The sequence below is a fragment of the Molossus molossus genome, unplaced genomic scaffold (genome assembly GCF_014108415.1).
Source record: "Molossus molossus isolate mMolMol1 unplaced genomic scaffold, mMolMol1.p scaffold_m16_p_1, whole genome shotgun sequence".
Taxonomy (NCBI): Eukaryota; Metazoa; Chordata; class Mammalia; order Chiroptera; family Molossidae; genus Molossus; species Molossus molossus.
Window position 1 is genome coordinate 107139682 of NW_023425344.1, and position 27587 is coordinate 107167268.

The window sequence follows — 27587 nt, forward strand, 5'->3', positions numbered from 1 at the left end:
AAAAACTGAGGCTGAACCAAAACAATAAAGAAATCCCAAGCCCAAATATTCAAATAACAAACAACACAATCTAACACGAAGGGAGGGGCAAAAGTGTGGTAATGGTTATTCCAATTTCACACCCAGAATATATCCCTTATTCTCTCTCTCTCTCTTTTTAATCGTCACCTGAGGATATTTTTCCATTGATTTTTTTTTTAAGATAGAATGGGAGGGAGGGAGGGAGGGAGGGAGGGAGACACAAAGATTGGATGGCTCCCACATGACCCCAACTGGGGCATGCAACAGACATAGAGAAGGCCTTGACTGGGAATCAAACCTGTGACTCTTTGGTCCTCGGGCTGATGCTCTAACTGCTGAGCCAAACCAGCCAGGGTCTTATTCTCTTATTACATGTTGGTTTTTCTCCTTCTAACTTGAACTTCTAATCATCCTATACTCTTTGCAATTAAAAACAGATTTATATAAATAGACCTGTAAAATTTTTTACCTTTTAAAATATTAACGTGGGAATACACACTGGTGCAGCCACTATAGACAACAGTATGGAGTTACCTCAAAATATTAAAAATGGAACTGCTCTACAACCCAAAGATTCCGCTTCTAGGAATATATCCAAAGAAACCGAAACAAAAGTATATATGCACCATGCCCCCATGTTCATTGCAGCATTATTTACAATAGCCAAGATTTGGAAGCAGCCCAAGTGTGCACCAGTGAATGAGCAGGTAGAAAAACTTTGATACAGCCCAGCTGGTGTGGCTCAGGTGGTTGAATGTCTTCTTAGGAATCAAGAGGTCATTAGTTCAATTCCTGGTCAGCATACATGTCCAGTGCCCCAGAAGGGGGTGTGAAGAAGGCAGTTGACAGATGTTTCTATCTTACCAATGTCTCTATTTCTCCTTCCCTTTTCCTTCTCTCTCTCTCTCTCTAAATCAGTAAAAACATATTTTTTTAAAAAGCTGCAGTACAGCCCTGCCAGGTGGCTGTTACTTGGAGCATCATCCCAAACATCAAAAGGACACTGGTTCAATACCTGGTTGGGGTGCACATGGGAGGCAATTAACTGGTGTTTCTCTCGATCTCCCTCCCTTTCTCTCTCTAACATATCCTCTGGTGAGGATTAAAAAAAAAAAAGCTGTGGTATATTTACACAGTGGAATACTGCTCGGTAGTAAAAAAGAAGGAAATCTTGCCCTTTGCAACGGCACGGATAGACCTGGAGAACGTTAATGCTGAATGAAATAAGCCAGTAAGAGAAAGACAAGTACCATAAGATTTCACTCATATGTGGAATCTAATGAACAAAATAAACTAACAAACATAGGACCAGACTCATAGATAGAAAACAGACTGACAGCTGTCAGAGGAGAGAGGGTTGGGGGACTGGGTGAAAAAAGTGAAAGGATTAAGAAAAACACAGACAACAGTATGGTGATTACCAAAGGAAAAGGGGGGCTGGGGCAGTTAGAAGAAGATAAAGTGGGAATAAATGGTGTCAGAGGAGACTTGAATTGGAGTGGTGAACAGACAATACAATATATAGATGATGTATTATAGAACTGTACATCTGAAACCTATATAATTTTTTTAAAAAATTAAAAAAGTTTTTTCCTTTATTGATTAGAGCGAGAGGAAGGGAGAGGGAGAGAGAGATGGAAACATCAATGAGAGAGAACATCAATTGCCTGCCTCCTGTATGCCCCCCACTGGGGATCGGACCCACAACCTGGGCATGTGCCCTGACCAGGAATCGAACCAGTGACCTCTTGGTGAATGGGTCGACGCTCAACCACTGAGCCACACCAGCTGGGTAAAACTATATAATTTTACTAACCAATGTCATCTCAATAAATTCATGTATGAAACGGGGAAGAAAAGAGACAAAAACAACAGAGAGAAGCCAAAGAAGGAAATTCATATTGAGAATGAGCTGAGGTACCAGAAATGGCAAAATAATTTTTTAGTAAAATTGCAAAATTGTTTGGCTTTCCCAAATGATTCCATTGTCGTCCTCAAAAGAAAAAACAAATTTAAGTGTTCATTTAAAAAACTAGGATAGCCCTGGCCAGTTTGGCTCAGCGGTTAGAGCGTCCGCCTGCGGTCCGGAGAGACCCGGGTTCGGTTCCCGCTAAGGGCACGTACTTCGGTTGCAGTTTGTCCCCGGCCCTGGTTGGTCGTGTGGGTGGCAGCCACTCGATGTGTCCCTTCACGTCGATGTTTCTCTCTCTCTCTCTCCCTTCCTCTCTCTCCCTCCCACTCTATCTGTACAAAAAATGGAAAAATATCCTCGGGTGAGGATTAAAAAAATAATAAAATAAAATAAAATAAAAAACTAGGATAAAGTAGCAAGCAAAAACATACATTAGATATATATATAAGCAAATATTTAATATTTTTGCAGAAATGTGAATTACACCTTGGGGTCTTATTATCATTACTGTTAATATATGCTAGCAAACAACTTGTAGACATAAGACTTGTTTTACAAAGTAATAAATCCCACCAACATATGCCAAGAATTTCAAACTCATTGTCTTTGTTCTAAGAAATGAGGCAGTTAGCTTGACTCCTCTCTCTATATATATATACTCTATCTCAGGTAGGGATGACGTGCCTAGTACTAATCTTCTTGAAATTGAAAATCCATTATAATTTTTCTTCCTCCCTAATTTATCTGTCACTAAACTGATCATCAAGCTTGGTAAATCAAACTTCTTACACATTACCTAAATGTCTATGTCCCTTCTTCATTCCTACCACTCTCTCCTACTTCAGACTCTCATTAATACCTCTAAGGAACACTGTGATAGCCTAAACAGTTTCTATGTAACTACTCTTTGTTTCTTTCTATTCCCCTTCTCCCAATCCTCCTTTCACTATCCATTAGAATGGCAGGTAAACCTTAGCACATTCCTCCCAAGTATAAAGAGCCTTCAATAGAGATAAAGTTCAAGCTCCTGAACATGATATATGAGGCCCTTGAAAATCTGGTCCTGACAACCTGTCCAGCATTCCACACTTCACATTCAAAGTCCTAGCAATACCGCCCTTTCCCTTCACCATCATACTCTCTCCCCTCCCCCTCTCACCCTCCCTGCTATTTCCCACTTCAAAGCTTTTGCTTCTTCAGTCTGTAAAATTAATAGCCACTCATTGAGCTCCCTCCTGTCTCCACCCCTCACAGCCAGCACCTGAAGGACTCATGTTTTAAAATTCAGAGAAGCCACAACCTTTTCTAAAATATCTCCCTCTCTATTTCTTCGGCCATACTAGACTAGTTTAAGCGAACATTCTCTATTCTAGAATCCTTGCACATACTACACTGTTTAACAACCACTGGTTTATGCATGTCTATCCTACCATACTGAACTATGTATTCCTCACTCTTCCAACAGTGCCTGGTACATATAATAGGACATGCCATAAATGTTGGCTAGATGAATGGGTGGATGTGAAAATGTTTAGCTCCACAATCTGAAACCTAGTTTTTTAAATGGCATTTACAGGAGTCCTAAAAATGCAGAGAGAATATTTAGTCCTTTCAAATATTTTCTCCCATACACTAAATATATAGATTAAAACTTCTTTGAATAGCTATCCATCAATATTCCTTTAGAAAAAAAAATTGAAAGGAAATTGGACTGGCAATGTTTAAGTTTTCCTCTATCTTTAAGCTTTTGCAATCCAATGACACCATGTTTTATGGTGTTTTTCATTTGTTTCTTTATTTGGTCTATTATGATCCTTCCTCTACTTATAAGCACTACTCCTTCATGGCTATCTAATAAATAAAGACTATTCAAAAGGATATATAAAATATATTATACAACATCTGCCAACTACACTCTATGAAAATTGTAGCTTCCTAAAATAAATGCTTCCTTGACTCTTAAGAACACAAGCTTCCACCTCAAAAAAAGTTCACAAATCTGTTCCTCCAATCTTCACATTTCTTAAAAATTATTAAAGGATAACATATGCCACATTATATTTACTAACAAAATGTATATATCGCCCTGGCTGCTTTTGCTCAGCGGTTAGAGCAATGGCCTGAGTACCAAAGAGTTGCAGGTTCGATTCCGGTCAAGGGTATATACCCTGGTCGCGGTTTGGCCCTGGCCCTGGCCCTGGTCAGGGTCGTGTGGGAAGCAACCAGTCGATATGTCCCTCTCACATCAATGTTTCTCTCTTTCTCTCTCTCCCTCCCTCCCATTCTACCTGAAGATAAATGAAAAAATATCCAAGGGTGAGGATTTAAAGAAAAAAGTATGTATCAATAAAATGAGAAAATGATACAAGAAAATATAAGAGGTCAAAAAATAGCCCTGGCCGGTTTGGCTCAGCGGTTAGAGCGTCGGCCTGCAGTCCGGAGAGACCCGGGTTCGGTTCCCGCTAAGGGCACGTACTTTGGTTGCAGTTTGTCCCCGGCCCTGGTTGGGCGTGCGGGTGGCAGCCACTCGATGTGTCCCTTCACGTCGATGTTTCTCTCTCTCTCTCCCTCCTACTCTATCTGTACAAAAAATGGAAAAATATCCTCGAGTGAGGATAAAAAAAAATAATAATAAATAAAAAAAAAGAGGTCAAAAAATAAAAACACAAATCTGATGGCAAATGGTACAAATACTGGCCACTAGATATTTAATGTCATGTAGAAAATTTAACAACATAACAGATCAATACAGTGAATTCTCTGCAATTCATATATTTTCTTTTAATCCTCACCCGAGGATAATTTTGTTCAGATGGAGTGGGAGGGAGAGAGAGGAAGAGAGAGAGACAGAGAGAAACTGATGTGAAAGGGACACACCGAGTGGCTGCCACCTGCACGACCCAACCAGGGCCGGGGACAAACTGCAATCGAGGTACATGCTCTTAGTGGGAACCGAACCTGGGTCTCTCTGGACCGCAGGCCAAACCAGCCAGGGCTGCAATTCATATGTTTTACAGATATTCTAGAAAATTTCCTTTCCTATCATTCACAAAATTTCCTTTCATATTTTTCTAAATCCCACAATTTTCCAGCAATACAAAATGATTTATTATTCTCTGAACTGCCTACCACCTGCCCTTTGCACCTACTACCCTATTTTATTTTACTTTCTCTAGCTGGAATTATTACTTAATCCTTTTTCCCACAGTTCAAATTCCTAGTTATTCTTCAAGGACTTATAATCTCTTTTTATGCCTTATTCAATTCCTTAGGCAAAAATAATCCCTACTTTCATTATGTACCATAACACTTCATTCAGATTTATTATTTATAATATACAGTATTATTCTTTTCAGACACTGCAATTACATATTTACTTGACTATCTTTCTAACTGGGTGTCACACTGAGAAAGAAACCCTGTATTTTATGTATCTTTGAATTCCTAGTGTCTAGTGCAATGCTTGATACAAAGTAGGTCCCCAGTATCCATTACCTTAACAAATGCTCTCCAATTTATTCTTTACTATCATCCACTGAGGGTTGATGTCTTCCAATATCATAATCCAATTTCCAATTATTCCTATCATTTCAGAATTTACATGCCCCCTATTAACCTAAATATTCATGAACAGAATATTAAAATTTTAAGATTAACTATATAAATCAATAACCATAAGAAATATAAGAAAAATATAGCAACCACATATAAGGAAAACTACAAAAAAGTAAAGAAAAAACAAAGTTGGTAAATGGAGAGATATACCATGGTTCTGAAACAAGATTCAATATTGTGTAAAGATAAATTCTTTCCCCAAATAATATTTTGTTGTAATGCCATTATAATAAAAATTGTATTTTGCTTTTCTAGTGTTCATCTGGATAAACACATGATGATAAGTGTTTATATACTAAGATGTACATAAAGAAATAATAATTTAAAATATGTAGTGTGCTACTAGGAGCGATACACAAGTGGAACAGGAACAATGTCAAGAATATCCAAGAACTCAATAATGATATAAACAATATTTCAAATCACTGTGAAAAACAGATTATTCAATAATAATGTTTAAAATGTTGTCTGACCACGTGGGAAGGAAAAAGTTCAATACACATCATATTCTAACTATATTATAAAATTAACTCTACTGTAAATGGATGAAAGATTGAAGTTGAAATAATCCATTCTTCCCTCCACCCTCTCTCCCTATTCCTTGAATACTTTAGCCTTAAAGTCATGAGGTGGGGCCATGGCAGCATCCATGCTGGGGAGTAGAGGGCAGCCCCTCACAACTCTCAGAGCCCCACAAGAATTGGCTCCCAGGAGAGAGTTGGGGATAGGGGTGGAGTCAGTGTCAGAACCTGAGCAAGGTGAGGAGAACAACCAAGGAGAGGGGTGGGAGGGAGTGGTAGTGGAAGAGGCAGCTATACAGAAAAAAAACTTCAACCCAGGATGAGGTGTGGAGTATGAATAAGGTTAAAATGGGCTCTGCATAAAGGTATGGCAGCACTCAAAGATTTGATTTAAAAAAATTGATCAGACCTCCGGTCAAGATGGCAGCGTAGGTAAACGAGGTATCACATCCTCCCACAACCACATCAAAGTTATAATTAAACTACAGAACAATCATCATTCAAAACCACCTGAAAGCCTTGGCCAGTTTGGCCCAGCAGTTAGAGTGTCGGCCCGTGGTCCAGAGAGACCCGGGTTCAGTTCCTGCTAAGGGCGCGTACGTCAGTTGCAGATTGTCCCCGGCCCTGGTTGGTCGTGTGGGTGGCAGCCACTCGATGTGTCCCTTTCACATCGATGTTTTCTCTCTTTCTCTCTCTCACTCTCTCTCTCTCTCCCTCCCACTCTATCTGAACAAAAAATGGAAGGAATGTGAAAAGCAAGAACCTACAACCAAGATTACTCTATCCTGCAAAGCTGTCATTTAGAATCGATGGCCATATAAAGAGTTTCCCAGACAAGGAAAAGCTAAAGGAGTTCATCACCAAACCATTATTACATGAAATGTTGAAGGGTCTTCTTGAACAAAAAGGTTAAAAAATATGAACAAACAAAATGGTAATGAATACATATCTATCGACAACTGAATCTACAAACAAAATGAACAAGCAGAACAGAAGCGTTCTCATAGATACAGAGAACATTTTCTTGGTTGCCAGATGGGAGGGGGGTTGGGAGAATGGGTGAAAAAGGTGAAGGGATTAAGAAGAACAAATTGGTTGCTAGACTGACAAACCTCAAAAAGAAGGGGGTTCAGGGATGGGAAGAAATAAACCAAAGAACTTATATGCATAACCAATGAACACAGACAACAGTGTGGGAAAAGGCAGGAGGGGGGAGGGAGTGGGGAGGAGGGGGTCAATAAAGGGAAAATGAGGAACATCTGTAATACATTCAACAATAAAGATTTTTAAAAATAATTTTAAAAAATTTAAAAACTGATCAAATAAGTAAATATATTGAGGGTAATGGGAGTCAAGTTTCTCACTGGCATGAGAGTCGTAACTACAAAAATAAAAAAACTAGGATAAATCCTTTGTAGTTAGATTTGGAGAAGTTACTAAAAGTTTATGGTTCTCTATATATAGAGAGCAACAGACATAAAAATAGATATGTATACAAGTATATAACTCCATGTATTGAATCAGAAGAATCATTGTGACCTCACAATCTTCAATATATAGACATAAGTATAGAAAAAAATGCAGATGTGAATGTGTATATCTCTGTACCTATATACATACATCTATTTCCTAGCTATCCCCAGTAAGAGGGCATGGGAGTAGCAATATCCCAATTAACAGTGAGCATATCTAGTGCCCATGTTGCTTTCTAAATACCATTCTCAGCTAAAAGGAGAAATGGTAATGCTAGGGCTAGGGCAGGAATGATACAAGATAAGCCTGAACCATACTATTGTGTCAGAAGTAAAGAACTGCTCACAGAATGATAACACAGAAGCCAGATTGAAGGGTCCTCATCAACCAATCACAGATAATATGAGCATCAAAATTAAAATATGTAACAAAAATGATCCATTAAAATAAAATAGAAAGACATAATCCATATTAGTTAATACTAATATAAATAATTGGAGAAAGGAGAAACCTGTTTCTTAAAGTAGAATACCAATGAATAAATGTAGAAGAAATGATGAAATGAAAAACATCACTTGCCATTATTCACAGAAATAAGTTAATTAAGTCAAGAAACAATAACGGATGCTAGAATTAGTGGGTAGAAGGCATAAAGAACAAGATATTTACATACAATGTACTTGCCACAAAAATGCATAATTATTCATTATAAAGGGAAAAAAATTAACCTCTCAGTGGAGAACCTATAGGTATCACATTAACCAAGTGATCAAGGTAACATCACCAGTAGTAGAAAAAACTGAAATCATGTTTAACACCTGCTAAGATATAATAAGAAGAGCTCCCATCACTTCTATGATATTCCTGCCAAAAACACATAATCTGAATTTAATCATTAGGAAACATCAAAAATATCCAAATAGAGAGACATTCTATTAAACTACCTGGCCTGTGCAGAGCCGGTGTGGCTCAGTGGATTGAGTGTCATCCCATGGAGTGAGAAGTCCCAGATTGATTCCCGGTCAGGGCACATGCCAGGTTTCAGGCTCAATCCCCAGTAGGGGCATGCAGGAGGCAGCCAATCGATGTATCTCTCACATCAATGTTTGTATCCTTCCCTTCCTCTCTCTCTAAACAATCAGTAAAAAATATTAAAAAATGTTAAAATTAAATGAAATACCTGGCCTGTAATCTTCTAAAGTTATAAAAGCCAAGAAAAAAATGAGTTACTATTTCAGAATAAAGGAGACTTAAAGAGACAAACTGCATTCTGCAATCATTTGCCTATGAAAGACAACACTGGAAAAACTAAAGAAATTTGGGAAATAATGATGAGGTCTGTAAAGTAGATAGAAATAACGCAAAAATGTTTTCTTAATTCTGATGGCCACATTCTGGTCATGTAGAAGAAAGTCCTTCTTTATAGGAAATACATACTAAACCATTCAGGAGTGTCGGTATCATATTGATAAATTGCTCTCAAATGATTTAGGGGAGGAAACGCTCTTTGTATTTACTATTAACGCAACATTTATGGAAGTTTGAAATTATTTCAAATTTATAAGGTAAATACTTATTTTTTTAAATGAACTTTGAAAGTACAAAAAAATATATTCATACATTAGTATTCAAAAAGATTTTCTTTGCATGGCATCAAAGGCAGAAACAATAAAGAGTAGTTGTGTAAATTATATAAAAAAGCCCTGGCGGTTTGCTCAGTGGTTAGTATCGGCCTGCAGACCAATGAGTTGCGGGTTCGTTTCTGGACAAGGGCACGTACCTCAGTTGAGGTTCATCCCCAGCCCTGGTCAGGGCTGTGCGAGAGAACCAGTCGATGTGTCCCTCTTACATCGATGTTTCTCTCCCTTCTCTCACCCTCCCTCCCACTCTTTCTGAAGTTAAATAGGAAAAAAAATATCCTTGGGTGAGGATCACAAAGAAGGAGGGTATGGGGAATAAACCAAAGAATTTATATGCTATATACATAACCAATGGACATGGACAACAGTGTGAGGAGAGGCAGGAGGAGGGTGTGAGCAGGGAGGAGGGAGTCAATAGGGGAAAAAGGAGGAACATCTGTAATACATTCAACAATAAAGTTAAAAAAAAAAATCCTCACCCAAGGATATGTTTAAATTATATAAAAGATTTAAATTTCTGAACTAGAAAAAAATAACCTGCTAGAATACCAACAATAAAAACCATGAAGACATAGTGAAAGTTTAAAATCAAATGATAAATTATGACCAAAGCATACATAGCAAGTATGTAAGACAAAGGAATAATACTCTAATATAAAAACACTTTGAAAAAAAAGAACATTACAGTGTTAAAACAAAGAGGTATTCAGAGTATACTAATTAAATATGAATAACCTTTTTTTAAAAAAACTAAAATGTTTAACCTTACCAGTAATAAAAAATTTTTTAAAAAACTCAAACTCTTAATATTTTCACTAAAAAGAATAGCAAACACTGTTTTAACAGTGATAGTACATAAGGAGATTAATAAGTGATAAGGTTATAAATCTCACATATTACTAATGTAGTATAAATCAGAAACTGCATTCTAGAGGACTATTTCACACAAAATACTGTTGGTATGTACATGCCGAACTTCAATGATAAGGGGTTCCTTAATTAACAGTTTACCGAAACTAACAAAACTCTGTATTACATGCTATCAACTAAAAATAACAGTAAAAAATATAATTTATTGACACAAACAATGTTCAGGTTAATAATTTTCAAAAACATACAAACAGCCCTGGCCGGTTTGGCTCAGCGGTTAGAGCGTCAGCCAGAGAGACCCGGGTTCAGTTCCCGCTAAGGGCTCGTACCCCGGTTGCAGTTTGTCCCCGGCCCTGGTTGGTCAACCAGGGTGTCAACCACTTGATGTGTCCCTTTCACGTCGATGTTTCTCTCTCTCTCTCTCTCTCTCTCTCTTCCTCTCTATCTGAACAAAAAAAATGGAAAAATGTCCTCGGGTGAGGATAAAACATACAAAACAGTATAATCAATATATCCAAAAAATTTTGTAAGTATATGTAAAAATTCATACAAAAAATCTAGAAGGATTTAAATGAAACGATTTAGGATGATTATCTTGCATTTTTCTACTGATTTCTCTATATGTTCACATTTGTAAATTAGTTTTTATTGGGGTAACATTGGTTAATAAAATTATATAGATTTCAAGTGTACAACTCCATAAAACATCACCTGTATAGTGCATTGAGTGTTCACAACCCAAAGTCAAGTTTCCTTCACTCACCATATTTGACCCTCTTTACCCTTTCCCACCATCCCCCCCAAATCCCTTTCCCACTGGTAGCCACCATTATCATGGTATCTATGAGTCTTTGTCTGTCTTGTTTGATCGTTTAGTTGCTTTCAGTTTTATATCCCACATGCGAGTGAAATTATATGCTGCTTATCTTTTTCTGCCTGATTTATTTCCTTGGCACAATATTCTCAAGATCCATTTGTTGTTGTAAATTACAGTATTTTATTTTTTTCTTACAGCTGAATATTATTCCATTTTATACATATATAAAAATAAATATGTGTGTGTGTGTGTGTGTGTGTATAAAACATAAAAACACATCTTCTTTATCTAATCATCTAGTGAAAGACACTTTGGTTGTTTCCATGTCTGGGCCACCATGAATAATGCTGCAATGAACTTATGGGTACATATATCTTTATAAATAAATGCTCTCAAATTTTTCGGGTAGATATCGAGAAGAGGGATTGCTGGGTCATATAGTAACTCTATTCTTAATTTTTTAAAGGAATCTCAATACTTTTTTTCACAGTGCTTGTACCAGTTTAACTTCCTATCAGCAGTGTACAAGGATTCCACCACCTCTCCAACACTTATTACTTGTCTTGTGGATAATAGCCATTCAAACAGGTGTGAGGTAGTATGGAATTGTGGTTTTGATTTGCATTTCCCTAACAGCCAGTAAAATTTACATCTTTTCATATATCTATTGGCCATTTCTATGTCTTCTTGGGAAAAGTTTCTGTTCAGATCCTCTGCCAATTTTTTAATTGGATTGCTTGTTTTTATTATTGAGTTGTACTGAGTTCTTTATATATTTTGGACATAAACCCCTTTATCGGAGGTGTTGTTTGCAGATATCTTCTCCCATTCGGTGGGCTGACTTTTTGTTTTGTTGGTTTCATTAGCTGTGTAGAAGCTTTTTAATTTGATATAGTCCCATTCATTTATTTTTTGTTTTTAATTCCCTTGACTTTCAGGTCAAATTCATAAAATCCTCTCTAAGACCAAGTCCATAACTTTGGTACCCACGTTTTCTACTCTGTATTTTATCGTTTCAGGTCTTATATTTAGGTCTTTGACCCATTTTGAGTTAAATTTTGTGAATGATGACACATAGCAGTCTAGTTTCACTATTTTGCATGTGAATTTCCAATTTTCCCAGCACCATTTATTGAAGAGACTTTCTTTTCTCCCTTGTATGATTTTGGTTCCTTTATCAAAATTTTTTTGCCCACACATATATGGGTTTATTTCTGGGCTCTCCATTCTGTTCCACTGGTCAGTGTGCCTGAGTATTGTAGTATAATCTGAAGTCACAGAGTGTGGTATCTCTGGCTTTGTTCTTTCTTCTCAGGACTGCTATGGCTATACAAGGACTTCTACAGTTCTATACAAATCATGTTCTATTTTTTAAAAATTCCACTGGAATTTTGATGGGGATTGCATTAAAATCTGTATATTGCTTTTGGTAATATGGCCATTTTAACTATGTTGATTTTTCCAATCCATGAAAATGGAATATCTTTCCCTTTCTTTGTATCTTCTTCAATTTCTTTTAATAATGTCTTGTAGTTTTCAACATATAGGTTCTTCAGATCATTTGTTAAGTTTATTTCTAGGTATTTTATTCTTTGGTGCAACTGCAAAAGGAATTTTTCCTTTTCTTTTTCTGAAATTTCATTGTTAGTTTCATTGTTAATTTCATATAAGAACACAATCTATTTCTGTACACTGATTTTATATCCTGCAACTTTACTGTATTTGTTTATTGTTTCTAATAGTTTTTCAATGGAACTCTTATTTAAGGTTTTCTTTTTTTTTTTAATCCTCACCCGAGGACATTTTTCCATATTTTATTCAGACAGAGTGGGAGGGAGGGAGAGAGAGAGAGAAACATCAACGTGAAAGGGACACATCGAGTGGTTGCCACTCACACGACCCAACCAGGGCTGGGGACAAACTGCAACCGAGGTGCATACCATTAGCAGGAACCGAACCCGGGTCTCTCCGGACCACAGGCTGATGCTCTAACCGCTGAACCAAACCGGCCAGGGCTTATTTAGGGTTTTCTATAGAAAGAATCATGTCATCTGCAGAAAGTGACAATTTTACTTCTCCATTCCCAATTTAGATGCCTTTTATTCCTTTCCCTTGCCTGATTGCTCTGGCCTGGTCTTCCAATACTGTGTTGAATAACAGTGGTGAGAGTGGGCACCCTTGTTTTGTTCATGGTCTTAGAGGAAAAATTTTCAATTTTTCAACACTGAGGGCCTATCATATATAGTCTTCATTATGTTGAGGTACTTTCCTTCTATACCCATATTACTGAGAGTTTTAACCATAAATGGATGTTATATCTTTTCAAATGCTTTTTCTGCATCTACTGATATGATCATATAATTTTTACCCTTTATTTTGTTAATGTCACACTGATCGATATATATGTTAGACTATCCTTGAGCCACTATAATAAACCCTACTTGATCATAATGTATTATCTTAATATATTTTAATTTCACACACTATACTTTTTGAAATGTCCAAATGTTCATAGCCTTTTAGAGAGATTCTGTTGGTGTGTATATGCCAAACATCAAATGAGACACTTCAACAATAAAGGGTTCCTTAATTAAAGTGCAGTTTATCAAAACTAAGAATACTCTGTATGGCAAAATATAATTTATTGACACACAAAGATGTTCAGGTTAACAACTGTCCAAAAGAAAGACCACACACACACACACACACACACACACAGTATAATCAATATACTCTAAAAGTATATTGAATGAGATTTAGGATAATTTTTGTCTTTCATTTTTCTATTTGGTTTTCAGTATTTTCAGATTTTTTAAATATTAATAATCTGCATTATAAATGTTTAATGAAAATTTTCTAAAACCTTAGAATTGGCTGCAGTAATAGTTTCTCCCCCAGATGAACTAAATCAACAGGTACCTTAAATAAATGGTAACACTAAAAGGCACATTAGGTAATAGAAAAGTCATCTAACATGCAAAAGAGAATGGAACAATAACATATATGAAATAAAAAGCATTTATTGGGGGGGGGGGAAGCAAATGTTAACTAAAGTTTTTAAAAAGCTAACAAATATCCTATGGTGGTGGTAGAAAGTAATTTGAAGAGGGAAGAGGAGCAAGTAATATTCTACAAAGGGATTACTTAATATTCTACAAAGGGATTACTTTTTAAGAAAGGATGTATGATATCATAATCAATATTATACTAAATAACAATTAATGCAAATTTAACAGAACCTTGATGTCTGAAAGAACACAAAATGTCAGTAATTCTTAAAGGATAAATCCATAAGGACTAAAATGTCATGTAAATGTCAGAATACTAAATGCCTACGTTAGTATTAAAGGTAATATAGTTTTGTTTATTTATTTGTTTTATACTCCTGTGACCTTAGTAATGTATTTTAATCATTGTAGTTTACCATAGTAATTATACTTTGAATTTTGTAATGTAGGCCTATAATGAAATAAAGTACAAAAAAAAAAAAAAAAAAAAACACCTCCTTTACACTTCCCAGCTTCAAAACCAAAAAAATTATATTCAAACATCAATAAAATAATATCCACTGTACCTTATTATAACGATCATGTGGAACAGACTGTAAAACGATTGGTTCCATTGTAGAAACATTGGCAAATTGTACCTCTGGAATATAAAGGGCACAAACCACATGAGCCCAACCTAAAAATAAATAAATAAAATTAACATCATTTACCAGTTTGCAATAAAGTTTTTCAATGATAAATAAAATCAGTAACTTTCTAAAGAGATCCCTCAAATGTCTACTTAAGCAAATGTACAACAAAATAACAAATTCTCATTATTGACCGAATAGTCAAACCACTAATGATAAAGCTCTCTTAATCATTTCTCTCGATTCTGGCACTGACTGACACTTCTTATATAATACAGATCAGCCCTGGCTACTGGGGCTCAGCAGTTAGAGCAGGTTTGATTCCCAGTCAAGGGCATGTACCTGGGTCAGGGTCATGCAGGAGGCAACTAATCAATGTGTCTCTCTCACATCGATGTTTTTCTCTCTCTCTCTTCTTCCTCCTCTCCCCCTCTTCCACTCTATCTAAAAAATAAAATAAAATAAAATAAAATAAAATAAAATAAAATAAAATAAAATAAAATAAAAATCAATGGAAAAATATCCTCTGGTGAGGACTAAAAAACTTTTTTTTCAGATCAACACTTCTTCTGAGAACCACTGTAAAAATAAGAATTTTTATAATTGAATACCTAAAATAAAAAATTTAATATTTCACCTTAAATGTCAACATTAAATTTTTTACTTTTATATTAATGTCATTATTATTATTTTTTTTCCCCCTCACCCGAGGACATTTTTTCATTTTTTTGTTCAGGTAGAGTGGGAGGGAGAGAGAGGAACAGAGAGAGAGAGAGAAACATCGACATGAAAGGGACACATCGAGTGGCTGCCACCCGCACAACCAACCAGGGCCGGGGACAAACTGCAACCGAGGTATATGCCCTTAGCAGGAACCGAACCCGGGTCTCTCAGGACCGCAGGCCGATGTTCTAACCGCTGAGCCAAACCGGCCAGGGCTTAATGTCATTATTTTTAAACTGATATTTTACTAGTACTGGCATTATTTTAATATTTCACTTAAAATATTCCAACAATTGATATTAAATGTTAATATTTCTTTTAATTTTCAAAATGTGCCTGACGATATCAAAGAGCTGATGTGACAGTGAGAAATTAATGATTCAAAATTGCTAAAGGATGAAAGTACAGGCTGGTGAGTACAGCTTTGGCTACTTTTTTTTAAACTGATTTTTTAGAGAGAGAGAGGGAGAAGCATGGATGTGAGAGAGAAACATCGATCAGCTGCCTCCTACACACCCCACCCTCAGGATCCAGCCCAAAATCAGGTCATGTGCCCAGACCAGGAATCCAACCGGGACGTCTCAGTCCATGGGAGGACGCTCAATTCACTGAGCCACATCAGCCAGGTGCTTTTGGCTACTGTTACCACACAGGGGACATTTGCCTATTTTAGAGAAAGCAGCTGAGAGGGTGAAAGGTGCTCGTGACAAACTCAGAAGGCTGGAAGCACAGAATTTTATGTTCACAGACAACCAAGGGAGAGGGACTAGTAAACCTTTACCCCCTTTCAGCTACAACACTGAAGGGCCGCAAGCAGGAGTAACAATAAACTAAAAATACACAGGTCCTCCATGACACTGCAGCTGGGCTTTGATCACTTCAAACTCTGAAATCTGACTCATGTAATCCTAAATTACAAGTGCCCCCAGGTACCAGACAGAAGTAAATATACATCCTCTCCGGAGAAAAACAATGTCATCTTGACTGTAAATAATTTCAAGTATTAGTTCATTTCAGCACAATAAGAAATACCAAACACATTAGAGTCAAGACAGCATGAATGAAAACTAGCAGAACCAAGAAAATAAAAAGCAGATCTGGAGTGTGGGTTAGCCCAGACATGGCACACACCTAGCTTGTGGGACCTTAGCTCCACACAGACACAGACGCAGCCCCAGCCCCAGCCTACCGCCACTGGAGCTAGAGCCAACCCAGTGGCCAAGCCTGGCACACAGCCTAAAGAAGCAGTGTCTGAGTTGCTGCTGGCACCAGCACATATTCTACTCTTTGGTGCTAAGACTATTAGCCAGAGAAGTCTTGATGGTCCAATACTGAGCAATGCTGAATTTGTTGAGAAAGTTGGTCAGAGTAACCAGGCCTATCATAATGGATATTTCCACAGAGCTATTGTTCTATACAATGAAGGTCTGGCTGTTGACCCTCAGAACCTCACCTAATACAGCAACAGATCTGCAACATATGTATATGAAAAACCAGCAGTATGGAAGGCCCTGGACTATACAATCAAAGTTCAACTTCTCAGTCCCAAATAGCTCAAAGCATATTTCAGAGAGGGTTACCCTCTAGTACCTCAGAGGTCATTCTGATGTCCTGGCAGCCTTTACATCTGGACTGGCTGAAGACCACCTAGAGTCTGCAACTTCTAGTGGGGATAATGGAAGCTGCCGTGAAATCTCCCGTGAGAGACTCCCTCCAGCCCACTTATCAGCAGCTTCAGAAAATGAAACTGGACAAGAGTCCCTTAATGGTCATATCTATGGTTGAGCTGGAACTTCTGACAGCTGGCCTCTGTGGTTCTTAGAAGCTACTCAGATGATTGGCACCTGCAGCCTCAAAGGTTCCATTTTTTGGCCCTGAGCAGTGCTTACTGGTCCCTTGGAAACACAGAGAAAAGCACTGTATATTTGCAGCAGAATTTGGACATAGTCAAGACCTTAGGTGACCAGATAGGAGAATGCAGAGCTCATAGGAATCTAGGCTCTGCATTCTCCAAAGGAAATTACCAGAGGTTCTCACTAACCACAGGCATCAGTTGGTGCTCACCATGAAACTCAAGGATCAAGAGGTGGTATTTGAGTGCTGTTTCTTGCCTGCCTGTAATTAACTGGAAATCTTTATTTCTATATAACTCAACCCAGCCACCAGTTAATATTGATTAAAGGAATAGATAAAATCCCTAAAGGGAACTATGGAAATAAAGCATCGTTTGTTTAAGTTCAAAGTTTTAGTTGACAACTCTTCTGAAATTTAAACCAGTTAAGTGTGACCTCTGCTTATGAAGCACCTAAGGTACACAGGGCACTGAGCTGAGAGTTCAGGGTCTACATGATGTGGTAGGGTGGGGAGTCGGGTCACTCCCCTTGAGAGGCTTATGTTCTCTTTGAGACAGAGCTTTAACAGAGCAAAAATATTAAAACACTGCTGGGGCAATAAATGATAATGTTCTCTTAATCACTGCCAAGATTCTGTAATTCTAAAGGGAAACAGAGACTGGTATGGACTTGAGGAAACTTTGTGGAACAGGTGGAACTCAAGTTGGCCCCAGTATGAGGCACACAAATTGGTGTACGGGAGTTCTAAAACCTGGTTAGCATATCAATCATGTTTTGCTAAGTGATAAGATAGTTCATGCCTTTAGCAAAGATCAGGTATTTTCTACTATCTTTTTAGGTACACTTTCAGACTCCTAGTTTTTATAAAAGACCATTTTTATTAGTTTTATTCAACCATATAAGAAATACATTGCCCTGGCCGGTTTGGCTCAGCAGTTAGAGCATCGGCTAGCGGACCAGAGTCCTAGGTTCGGTTCCCACTAAGGGCATGTACCTCGGTAGTAGTTTGTCCTCGGCCCCGGATGGGGTCATGTGGGTAGCAACCACTCAATGTGTCTCTCTCACATCGATGTTTCTCTCTCTCTCTTCCTCCCTCTCTCCCTCCCACTCTATCTGAAGATAAATGCAAAAATGTCTGGGTGAGGATAAAAAAAGAAAGAAAGAAAGAAATACATGAAAATAACCAAGAGTAAACCTACCATAATACTATACCTCATAATATTTGGGGTATAATCTTTTGGTAATATAAGCAGTTATAACTGTGTATATCTACTCAAACAAAAACTAAAAATCATATTTTAATACTGTTTTATAATTTGTTTTTCTTTTTTAATATGTTTTTATTATTTTTTTAGAGAGAGAGGAAGGGAGAGATAGAAACATCACTGAGAGAGAGAAACATCAATCAACTGCCTCCTGCACGCCCCCTACTGGGGATCAAGGCTTGCATGTGCCCTGACCAGGAATAGAACCAGTACTGATCAGTCCCATGGGATGATACTCAATTCACTGAGCCACACCAGCCAGGCTACCTTGTTAATTCAACTAATTTTTAAACATTTTTTTTCAGTTTATTAAATGTCCTACTTCTAAAATAAACACATCTGTATTTTGGAGTTTCAGACACAGGCATCAAAATAAGTATGCTTATTATGTTCAAATACATATAAAACAAAATTGAAAATTTCTTCACAGAACTGAAAACTACAATAATAAACTCAATAAAAGTTCCAGAAGTAAAAACAAAAAATTTTAAAACCTCAGTGGGTAAAATCAGCAATGGTTTAGATATAAAAAGAGAATTAGAGGGCAATGACTAAACTGGTCAGAAAAAAATATCCAGAATGTTAGCACAAAACACAAAAGTATGAAAAACACAAAAGACACGAACAGTATAGTAAGCAAGCCTAACACATGTCACAAAAGCAACATTTAAAATGACAATAACGCCCTGGCCAGTTTGGCACAGCGGTTAGAGCATCGTCCCGCAGACCAGGAAGTCATAGGTTCGGTTCCCTCTAAGGGAACATACCTCGGTTGCAGTTTGTCCCCAGCCAGGGTTGGAGTTGTGTGGGTGGCAACCACTCAATGTCTCTCACATTGATATCTCTCTCTCTCTTCCTCCCTCTCTCCTTCCCACTCTGTCTGAAAATAAATGCAAAAATGTCCTCGGGTGAGGATAAAAAAAAAACAACTTTAAATGTTGGCTGGTAAATTTTCAGTGTATATAAGATTAACACCCATTAAAACTATTACAAAGATTGGGGAAAGAACAGGTATAAGATATCTATATGGTTTCAAGGTTTCTACATTTTGTGGGAAATGGTATACACAGTAGACTGAATTTATTGGTATAATAATTATAATTCCTGAATAAACCACTGCATACATATTAATATTTCTATATATTAAAATTAGTATTATTAATATGTAATTAATACTAATAATGTTAGCATTCATATTTCTATATAGAGAAAAATATAGCCAATGTTTCCAGTGACTTTTCCATGCAAATAGCCTATCTTGGCTCATGCTTCAGACTTTCCTTAAAAAGTTTCAAACACTGCATCTGGCCTCCACATGCCTCACACTTCTCACTAAGTGGCCCCAGGCCCGGCAGACGGCCTTGGTTTGCAGCTTGGCCTCTCCAAGCCAAGCACCAGAAGCAGCCTTATGCAGATCGCTTTTAACTCATGCTGGGTGGCCCCAGGCATAACAAAGGCAGGGGCTGACCTTATCCTGAACCTCCTGGGAATCCCCAGAGTAATGCACCCTGTGGACAGCTTCAGACCACACTGAAGCACCACCCAACCACCTACACAAGTGACACACTCAAGGGTCCTTGAGGACTTAGTGGACATCAGAGCACTGCTGAAGTTAAGTCCTGCTCTATGGGGTGGGCCCCACGCACAGCTGATTCTCAACAGTTGTCACAGTCAGTCTTTGCTGCTGATCGCCCTGGGGTAAATTCCTCACAGTGACATGCCAACAGCAACTGAGGCTCATCTACAACAAGAGGGTATACATAGCCCACAAAGGGAAAGAAGGAGTGGGCATATCTGGAGTGCCCAGATCAAGTGAATGGGGAAGCTGAGCCACTGAATCCCACAGGACACCTACTATATTAGGCCACTCTACCAAGCCCAGGAGATTCAGCAGCTCTAAGACATAGAAACAAACACAGGAAAGCAGCCAAATTGAGAAGACAAAGAAACAGGTCCCAAGTGAAAGAACAAAACTAAATGAAATGGAGGCAAAGTAAAACAATGGTTATACGGATGTTCAAAGAACTAAGTGAGAGATTCAACAGCATAAAAAAGGGACATGGAAACCATTGAAGAATAATTTACAGAACTCAACAATAGAGTACATGAAGCTGAGAATCAAAATAGCAATCTGGAATATAAGAAAGCAAAAAATGCCCAATCAGAACAGCAAAAAAAATAAAGAATCCATAAAATATTAGGATAGTATAAGGAGCCTCTGGGACAACTTCAAGATAATGGGGTTGCTGGAAGAACAGAAAGAGCAAGAAATTAAAAACATATTTGAAAAATAATGACAGAAAACTTCCCTAACCTGGTGAAGGAAATACGTAGACATACAAGTCCAAGAAGTACAGAGAATCCCAAACAAGATGAACCCAAAAAAGGCCTACACCAAGACACATTATAGTTAAATAGCACAAGGTTAAAGACAAATAGACAATCTTAAAAGCAGCAAGAGAAAAGCAGTTGGTACCTACAAGGGAGCTCCCATAAGACTGTGAGCTGATTTCTCAACAGAAACTTTGCAAGCCAGAAGAGATTGTCAAGAAATATTCAAAGTGATAAAAATCAAGGATCTACAACCAAGATTACTTTAATCCAGTAAATCTATCATTTAGAAGTGAAGGACATATAAAGACTTTCCCAGATTAAAAAAAAAAAGCTAGAGTTCACCATCACCAAAAAACTATTACAAGAAATGTTAAAGGGTCTTCTTTGAGCGGAAAAAAAAAATTAAAAATATGAACAATAAAATGGTGATAAACACATTATCTATCAACAATTGAATCTAAAAAAGAAAACAAATGAACAAATAGAACAGAAACAGACTCTAAAGACCATTTTGACAGTTGCCAGATTGCAAGTGGGAGGTGGCATATGAATGAAAAAAGTAAAGGGGCTAATAAGTACAAATTGGGTCCTGGCCAGGTAGCTCAGCTGGTTAGATAGTCATCCCAATATGCCAAGATTGAGGGTTCGATCCCCAGTCAGAGCAACCAATGACTACATAAATAATTGCAACAACAAATCTATTTTTTTCTCTCCCTCTCCCCTACTCTTCCCCCTCCTCTAAAATAAAATTTTAAAATAAATAAATAATAATGAAGTACAAATTGGTAGTTACAGAATAGTCTTAGGGATTAAAGTATAGCATAGGGAATATAGTCAATAATATTCTAATAACTATGTATGGTGTCAAACGGATACAAGAGTTACTGGGATGATCACTACTAGTAAGTTATATAATGTCTAATCACTAACTAATATAATATTGTATGTCAACTCTAATTGAAAAATAAAAAATACTTTAAGAAAAATAGAGCCAAAAGGGTGATATAATGCAATTAATTATATTTAAATACAATGCTAATTAATTGTATCATCATTAAACTGAGTAAAATCAATGCTAAAAAATATTTATATAATCACAAAAAAAGAAGAGGGAACAGAGGAACAATAAGAGAAATAATCAAGGTTAAGAAGGAATAGCAGGAAACTTCCACTTATGTCCAAGATGGAATAAAGAGGACTAAATATAGCCTCCTACATGAAAAAAATGCATACCCTCCCCCCCAAAAAACATGGGTAAAATACTCGAGACAATCGTTCTTAAGACACTGGATATCAGGTAATAAAGGACAACAATCTCAATGAGACAAGAAAAAAATGTGAACCCTTGGTTTCCCCCCCACCCATACCTTAATGTCTTGAGAATTCATCCAGGCCAAGGCACAGGGTGAGGACCTGAGGCCAAGCTCAGGACAACCCCAAAGTTTAAGATATCTAGTGAGATCAAGGAAGCTAAGACTGCAGGACAAAATACCAGAAATGAAAGCTCTTCACACAGAGAATACTCACAGAGAGACACGTAGAGCACTACCTGAGTATTAAGAAGAAAACATGTAAGTGAGGAAATTACAGGCTTGGGAAAAAATAATCCAAAAGGATTAGTGGGAACAGTATCCAGCAGACACAAAAGACCAGGAACAGTGCCGGATTCCCCCAGCCAGACTGGAAAAACTCATAACTCAGAGACTATTATGTAGAATACTCAGAACGGTCTTGCACCTCAGTAGTGGGGAATAAGTACCCCTATACCCAGCACTGTGCTGGAACCACCTAATAAATCACAAGAGCAGAACTTTAAAGGATCAAACTGTTTCCAAAGAACATAACTATTTCAGAACAACACTCAGGATTTTTAGGAATGCAAAATATCCAAATTTAGGGCAGCAAAAATGATGGAGTAAGCAGCTCCAAGGGCACATTCCACCACAAAAAAAAACATTAAATAAAAAAATCTAGCAGGAACTGTCAGAGCCAATTTTGTTAAAACAGTGGAAAATGGAGTAAAACATTTGCAGCAGTCAAACAAATGCTAAATCAAGAAAAAAGCAACTTAAAAGTAAGAAAGCTTTGAGCATTTTTACTTTCCCCTGACCCATGCCCACCCTGGGTTCTATGGACATCTTGAAGAGAGCACCGTGAGTTCCAAGTGTGGAACCCTGGTTCCTGATTTCAGTAGGAACACACCAGACCTTATTGGCAAAAAAACTGTGTTCATTCAAAAATATCTGCAGCTACTAAAGAACTGAAACAATAGGCTTGTTCTTTTTTGACAAGTTCAGAATTCAGGGCAGAAAAGGAGTAGTCCTTCCTCAAATCACTGTACAGAAGACCAAAAAACAAAAAACAAACAAACAAAACCAACAGAAATGCCTGGGACAAAATATGAGTTTAAGCATACAATCTAGTATAAAAGCCTGGGAGAAAAAAACCAGAAAATATGTAGATAAAGAATCTCTGGGCAATTGGGGCATTCAAAACTACCTGTGTTTGCCGGAGAATTTAGAGAACAGCACATGTCCAGGGTAGGATGCATTTTCAGAAAGACCCGAGGAGACCCTAAACTTTCCTCTTTTGCTTTTCTCTAGTTATAGTGCAAGTAGGAAGCAAAGACTAAGTGAGGCGGAAATGTAAACACACTGGCTAGCCATTAAAGAAATGTGCTCAGCCCGGCAGTGTGGCTCAGTGATTGAGCATCGACCCATGCACCAAGAGGTTGCCAGTTCGATTCCCAATCAGGGCACATGCTCAGGTTGTGGGCTGATCCCCAGTGGAGGGAATGCAGGAAGTGGCCAATCAATGTTCTCTCTCACCAATGTTTCTCTCTCTCTCTCCCCCTCTCCCTTCCTCTCCAAAAGATAAAAATAAAGAAAAAATTTTTTTTTAAAAAATAGGGAGGTGGGGGGGGGATGGGGAGGAGGGTGTCTAGAAGGGAAAAGAAGATACATCTGCAACAAAAAAAAATTAATAAAAATTGGAAGAAAAAAAAAGAAAAGAAATGTTCCTGGCACACAGCCAATCTGCAAAGACTGGAAGAGGTTGTTTCTTTTTACTTTTTTTTTCTTTTTTATTCTCTCTCCCTCTTTCTCATCTGACGGTCAAGCAAATCTTTGTCAAAACAATTGAACAGGAGATCAAGAAATAGAGACTTTAGAGATATAAGTGACAAAGAAAACACTTTTAAAAAAGTGTTTAGAAGCCACTAACAAAACAAAACAGCTACAGCATTTAGAAAGTGGCAAAACTGTAAGGACTTGTCAGAGTTACCATTAAATATGTCCAGTTTTCAAGAAAGAGCTTTAAAACATGCACACAAAAAGAAAGTATAGCCTATTCACAGGAAAAGTTAACAGAATCTATTCCTGCAAAAGTGCAAAGAGAGGATGGACTCACTAAAAAAGACTAAGGAAAAAATTTTTAAAGAGTGCCTATGAGTCCCATAGGCACTCTTTATGCTTAACAACATACACACAACTTACATAACAATCACAGGAGAAAAAGCAATAGGCAAAGAGAATATTTGAATAAATAAAAGCCAAAAACTTCCCAATAAAATAAGACATGAATCTACACATTCAAGAAGATCAAGAAACCACCAGAAGAATAAACAGAGGTCTAAACTGAGATACATAATAACAACTGCTAAAAGCCAAAAGAAAAGAAAACCTTTGAAGTTTTAAGATAGAAGCAACTTGTTACATACAAGAAATCCTCAATAAGATTAGCAACAGATTTCTCATCAAATTCAATGGAGGCCATTAGGGAGTACAATTATATTTTAAATTTCTGAACGGATTAAAAAACTGTCACCTAAGAATTCTATATCAAGCAAGACTATCCCTCACATATAGAGAACGTAAGGCATTCCCAATGAAACACAAGGTGAGACAGTCTATTGCTAATAGATCTGGCCAACAAGAAATGCTAAAGAAGTACTTTCAGACTAAACTGAAAGAACACTAAACAGCAACTAAAAACCATACAAAAAAGTAAAGAACTCCAGCAAAGGTAAAATTAAAGCCAGCATTGTGATAAATTTGATACGTAACTTCCCTTTATCTTTCCTATATGATTTAAATGACAAATGCATGAAATAATAATTATAGATGTGTTAACGGGCATATGATACATAGGGATGTATAAAGACAATATATAAAGACAAATTTTAATAAAAGAAACATAAAAAGGGGGATGCAGCAGAGTTTTTTTGTGTACTATTGAAGCTAAACTGATATCAATTCAAAGTTATCATAAATTTAGGATGTTAATACCCTGGCCGGTTTGGCTCAGCAGTTAGAGTGCCGGCCTGTGGACCAAAGAGTCCCAGGGTTTGATTCCAGTCAAGGGCACATAGCCCAGTTGTGGTTCATCCCTGGCCCCAGCTGGGATTGTGCGGGTGGCAACCAGTCGATGTGTCTCTCTCACATCGATGTTTCTCTCTCTCTCCCTCCCTCCCACTCTGTCTGAGGATAAATGTAAAAATATCCTCGGGTGAGGATTAAAAAAATAAAAAATTTAGGATAATTTAACCCCAAAGGAAACACCTAGAAGATACACACAAAAAGAAGAAGCTCAAATGGCCACAATACCCAAAAAAAGCTATTTAAAGCAGTATTGGAGAAACTGTAGAACAAAAAGGGCATAAAACATAGGGAAAAATAGTAAAACAGCATATATTCTTATCAGTAACTATGGGTTAAACTTGACCGTGACAATGTGGCTTTGGAGGGCATGGGCCACTTCTTTCGCAAGTTGGCAGAGAAGAAGCACGAGGGTGCTGAGCATCTCTTAAAGCTGCAAAACCAGCACGGTGGATGCCTTTTCTTCCAGGATGTGGTGAAACCTTCCCATGATGAATAGGGCAAAACTCAGTACACCATGGAAGCAGCTTTGGCCTTGGAGAAGAACCTGAACCAACCTCTTTTGGATCTGCATGCCCTGGGTTCTACCCGTGCAGACCCTCATCTCTGTGACTTCCTGGAGAACCACTTCCTGGAGGAAAAGGTGACCACCTTGACTAACCTCCGCAGGCTGGCTCACCCCCAAGCTGGGCTGGGCGAGTATCTCTTCGAAAGGCTCACCCTCAAGCACGACTAGGAGCCATTGGAGCACAGAGGCCTTTGAGGGGCCCCTTTGAATTTACCCTGGTGTCACATGATCATATCAATAGATGCTGAAAAAGCATTCGACAAAATCCAGCATCCATTTCTGATAAAAACGCTCAGCAATGTAGGAATAGAGGGATCATATCTCAACATAATAAAGGCCATATATGAAAGACCTACAGCCAACATCATACTCAATGGACAGAAACTAAAAACATTTCCATTAAGAACAGGAACAAGACAGGGATGTCCACTTTCGCCACTCTTATTTAACATTGTACTGGAAGTCTTAGCCACAGCAATCAGACATGAAGAAAAAATAAAAGGGATCCAAATTGGAAAGGAGGAAGTGAAACTGTCATTATTTGCAGATGACATGATATTGTACATAGAAAACCCTAAAGACTCCATCAAAAATCTATTAGACTTAATAAATGAATTTGGCAAAGTAGCAGGATACAAAATTAACGTCAAGAAATCGACGGCATTCTTGTACATCAATGATGAACTCACAGAAAGAGAAACAAAGAAAACAATCCCATTTACCATCGCTCCAAAAAAATTACGATACCTAGGAATAAACTTAACCAAAGAAGTAAAAGACCTATTTGCAGAAAACTACAGGTCATTGAAAAAAGAAATAGAGGAAGATATAAAAAAGTGGAAGCACATACCCTGTTCATGGATTGGAAGAATTAACATAATTAAAATGTCCATACTACCCAAAGCAATCTATAGATTCAATGCAATCCCCATCAAAATACCAACGACATATTTCATAGAACTAGAACAAATACTTCAAAAGTTCATATGGAACCAAAAAAGACCCCGAATAGCCACAGCAATCTTGAAAAAGAAGAACAAAGTTGGAGGGATCACAATACCAGATATCAGGTTATACTACAAAGCGACTGTAACCAAAACAGCCTGGTACTGGCACAAGAACAGGCATATAGACCAGTGGAACAGAACTGAAAACCCAGAAATGGACCCAAGGCAATACGCTCAATTAATATTTGACAAAGGTGGCAAGAGCATACAGTGGAGTAAAGACAGCCTCTTTAATAAATGGTGTTGGGAAAATTGGACAGCTACATGCAAAAAAATGAAACTAGACCATCAACTTACACCATACACAAAAATAAACTCGAAATGGATAAAAGACTTAAATGTGACCCGTGAATCCATAAAAATTCTAGAAGAAAATGTAGGCAACAAAATTTCGGACATCATACGGAGCAGAATTTTCACTGATACATCACCTAAGGCAACAGAAATAAAGGAGAAAATGAACACATGGGACTACATCAAACTCAAAAGCTTCTGCACAGCAAAAGAAACAATCATCAAAATGGAAAGGCAACCCACTGTATGGGAGAACATCATTGCCAATGATGTATCAGATAAGGGGTTAATTTCCAATATATACAGAGTGCTCATACAACTCCACAAAAGGAAGACAAAGAACCCAATTAAAAAATGGGCAGAGGAGCTGAATAGACACCTCTCCAAACAGGACATACAAATGGCCAAGAGACATATGAAGAAATGCTCAACATCACTAATCATCAGAGAGATGCAAATTAAAACAACTATGAGGTATCACCTCACACCTGTCAGAATGGCCGCCATCAACAAATCATCAAACAACAAGTGTTGGCGAGGGTGTGGAGAAAAGGGGACTCTAATACACTGCTGGTGGGAATGCAGACTGGTGCAGCCGCTGTGGAAAACAATATGGTGCTACCTCAAAAAATTAAAAATTGAACTGCCATTTGACCCAGTG

At 37.6% G+C, this 27587-nt stretch overlaps 1 protein-coding gene across 7 annotated transcripts in view; it reads right to left on the bottom strand.

Annotated features, from left to right (window-relative positions):
• Positions 1-27587, bottom strand: part of MLLT10 (MLLT10 histone lysine methyltransferase DOT1L cofactor) — a 290083-nt gene that overhangs the window by 173941 nt on the left and 88555 nt on the right. For all 7 annotated transcript variants that reach the window (XM_036281730.1, XM_036281756.1, XM_036281774.1 and 4 more), the window contains one exon: positions 14444-14553. In XM_036281730.1, the coding sequence (XP_036137623.1) occupies positions 14444-14553 (110 nt within the window). The remainder of the gene's footprint in view (positions 1-14443; positions 14554-27587) is intronic.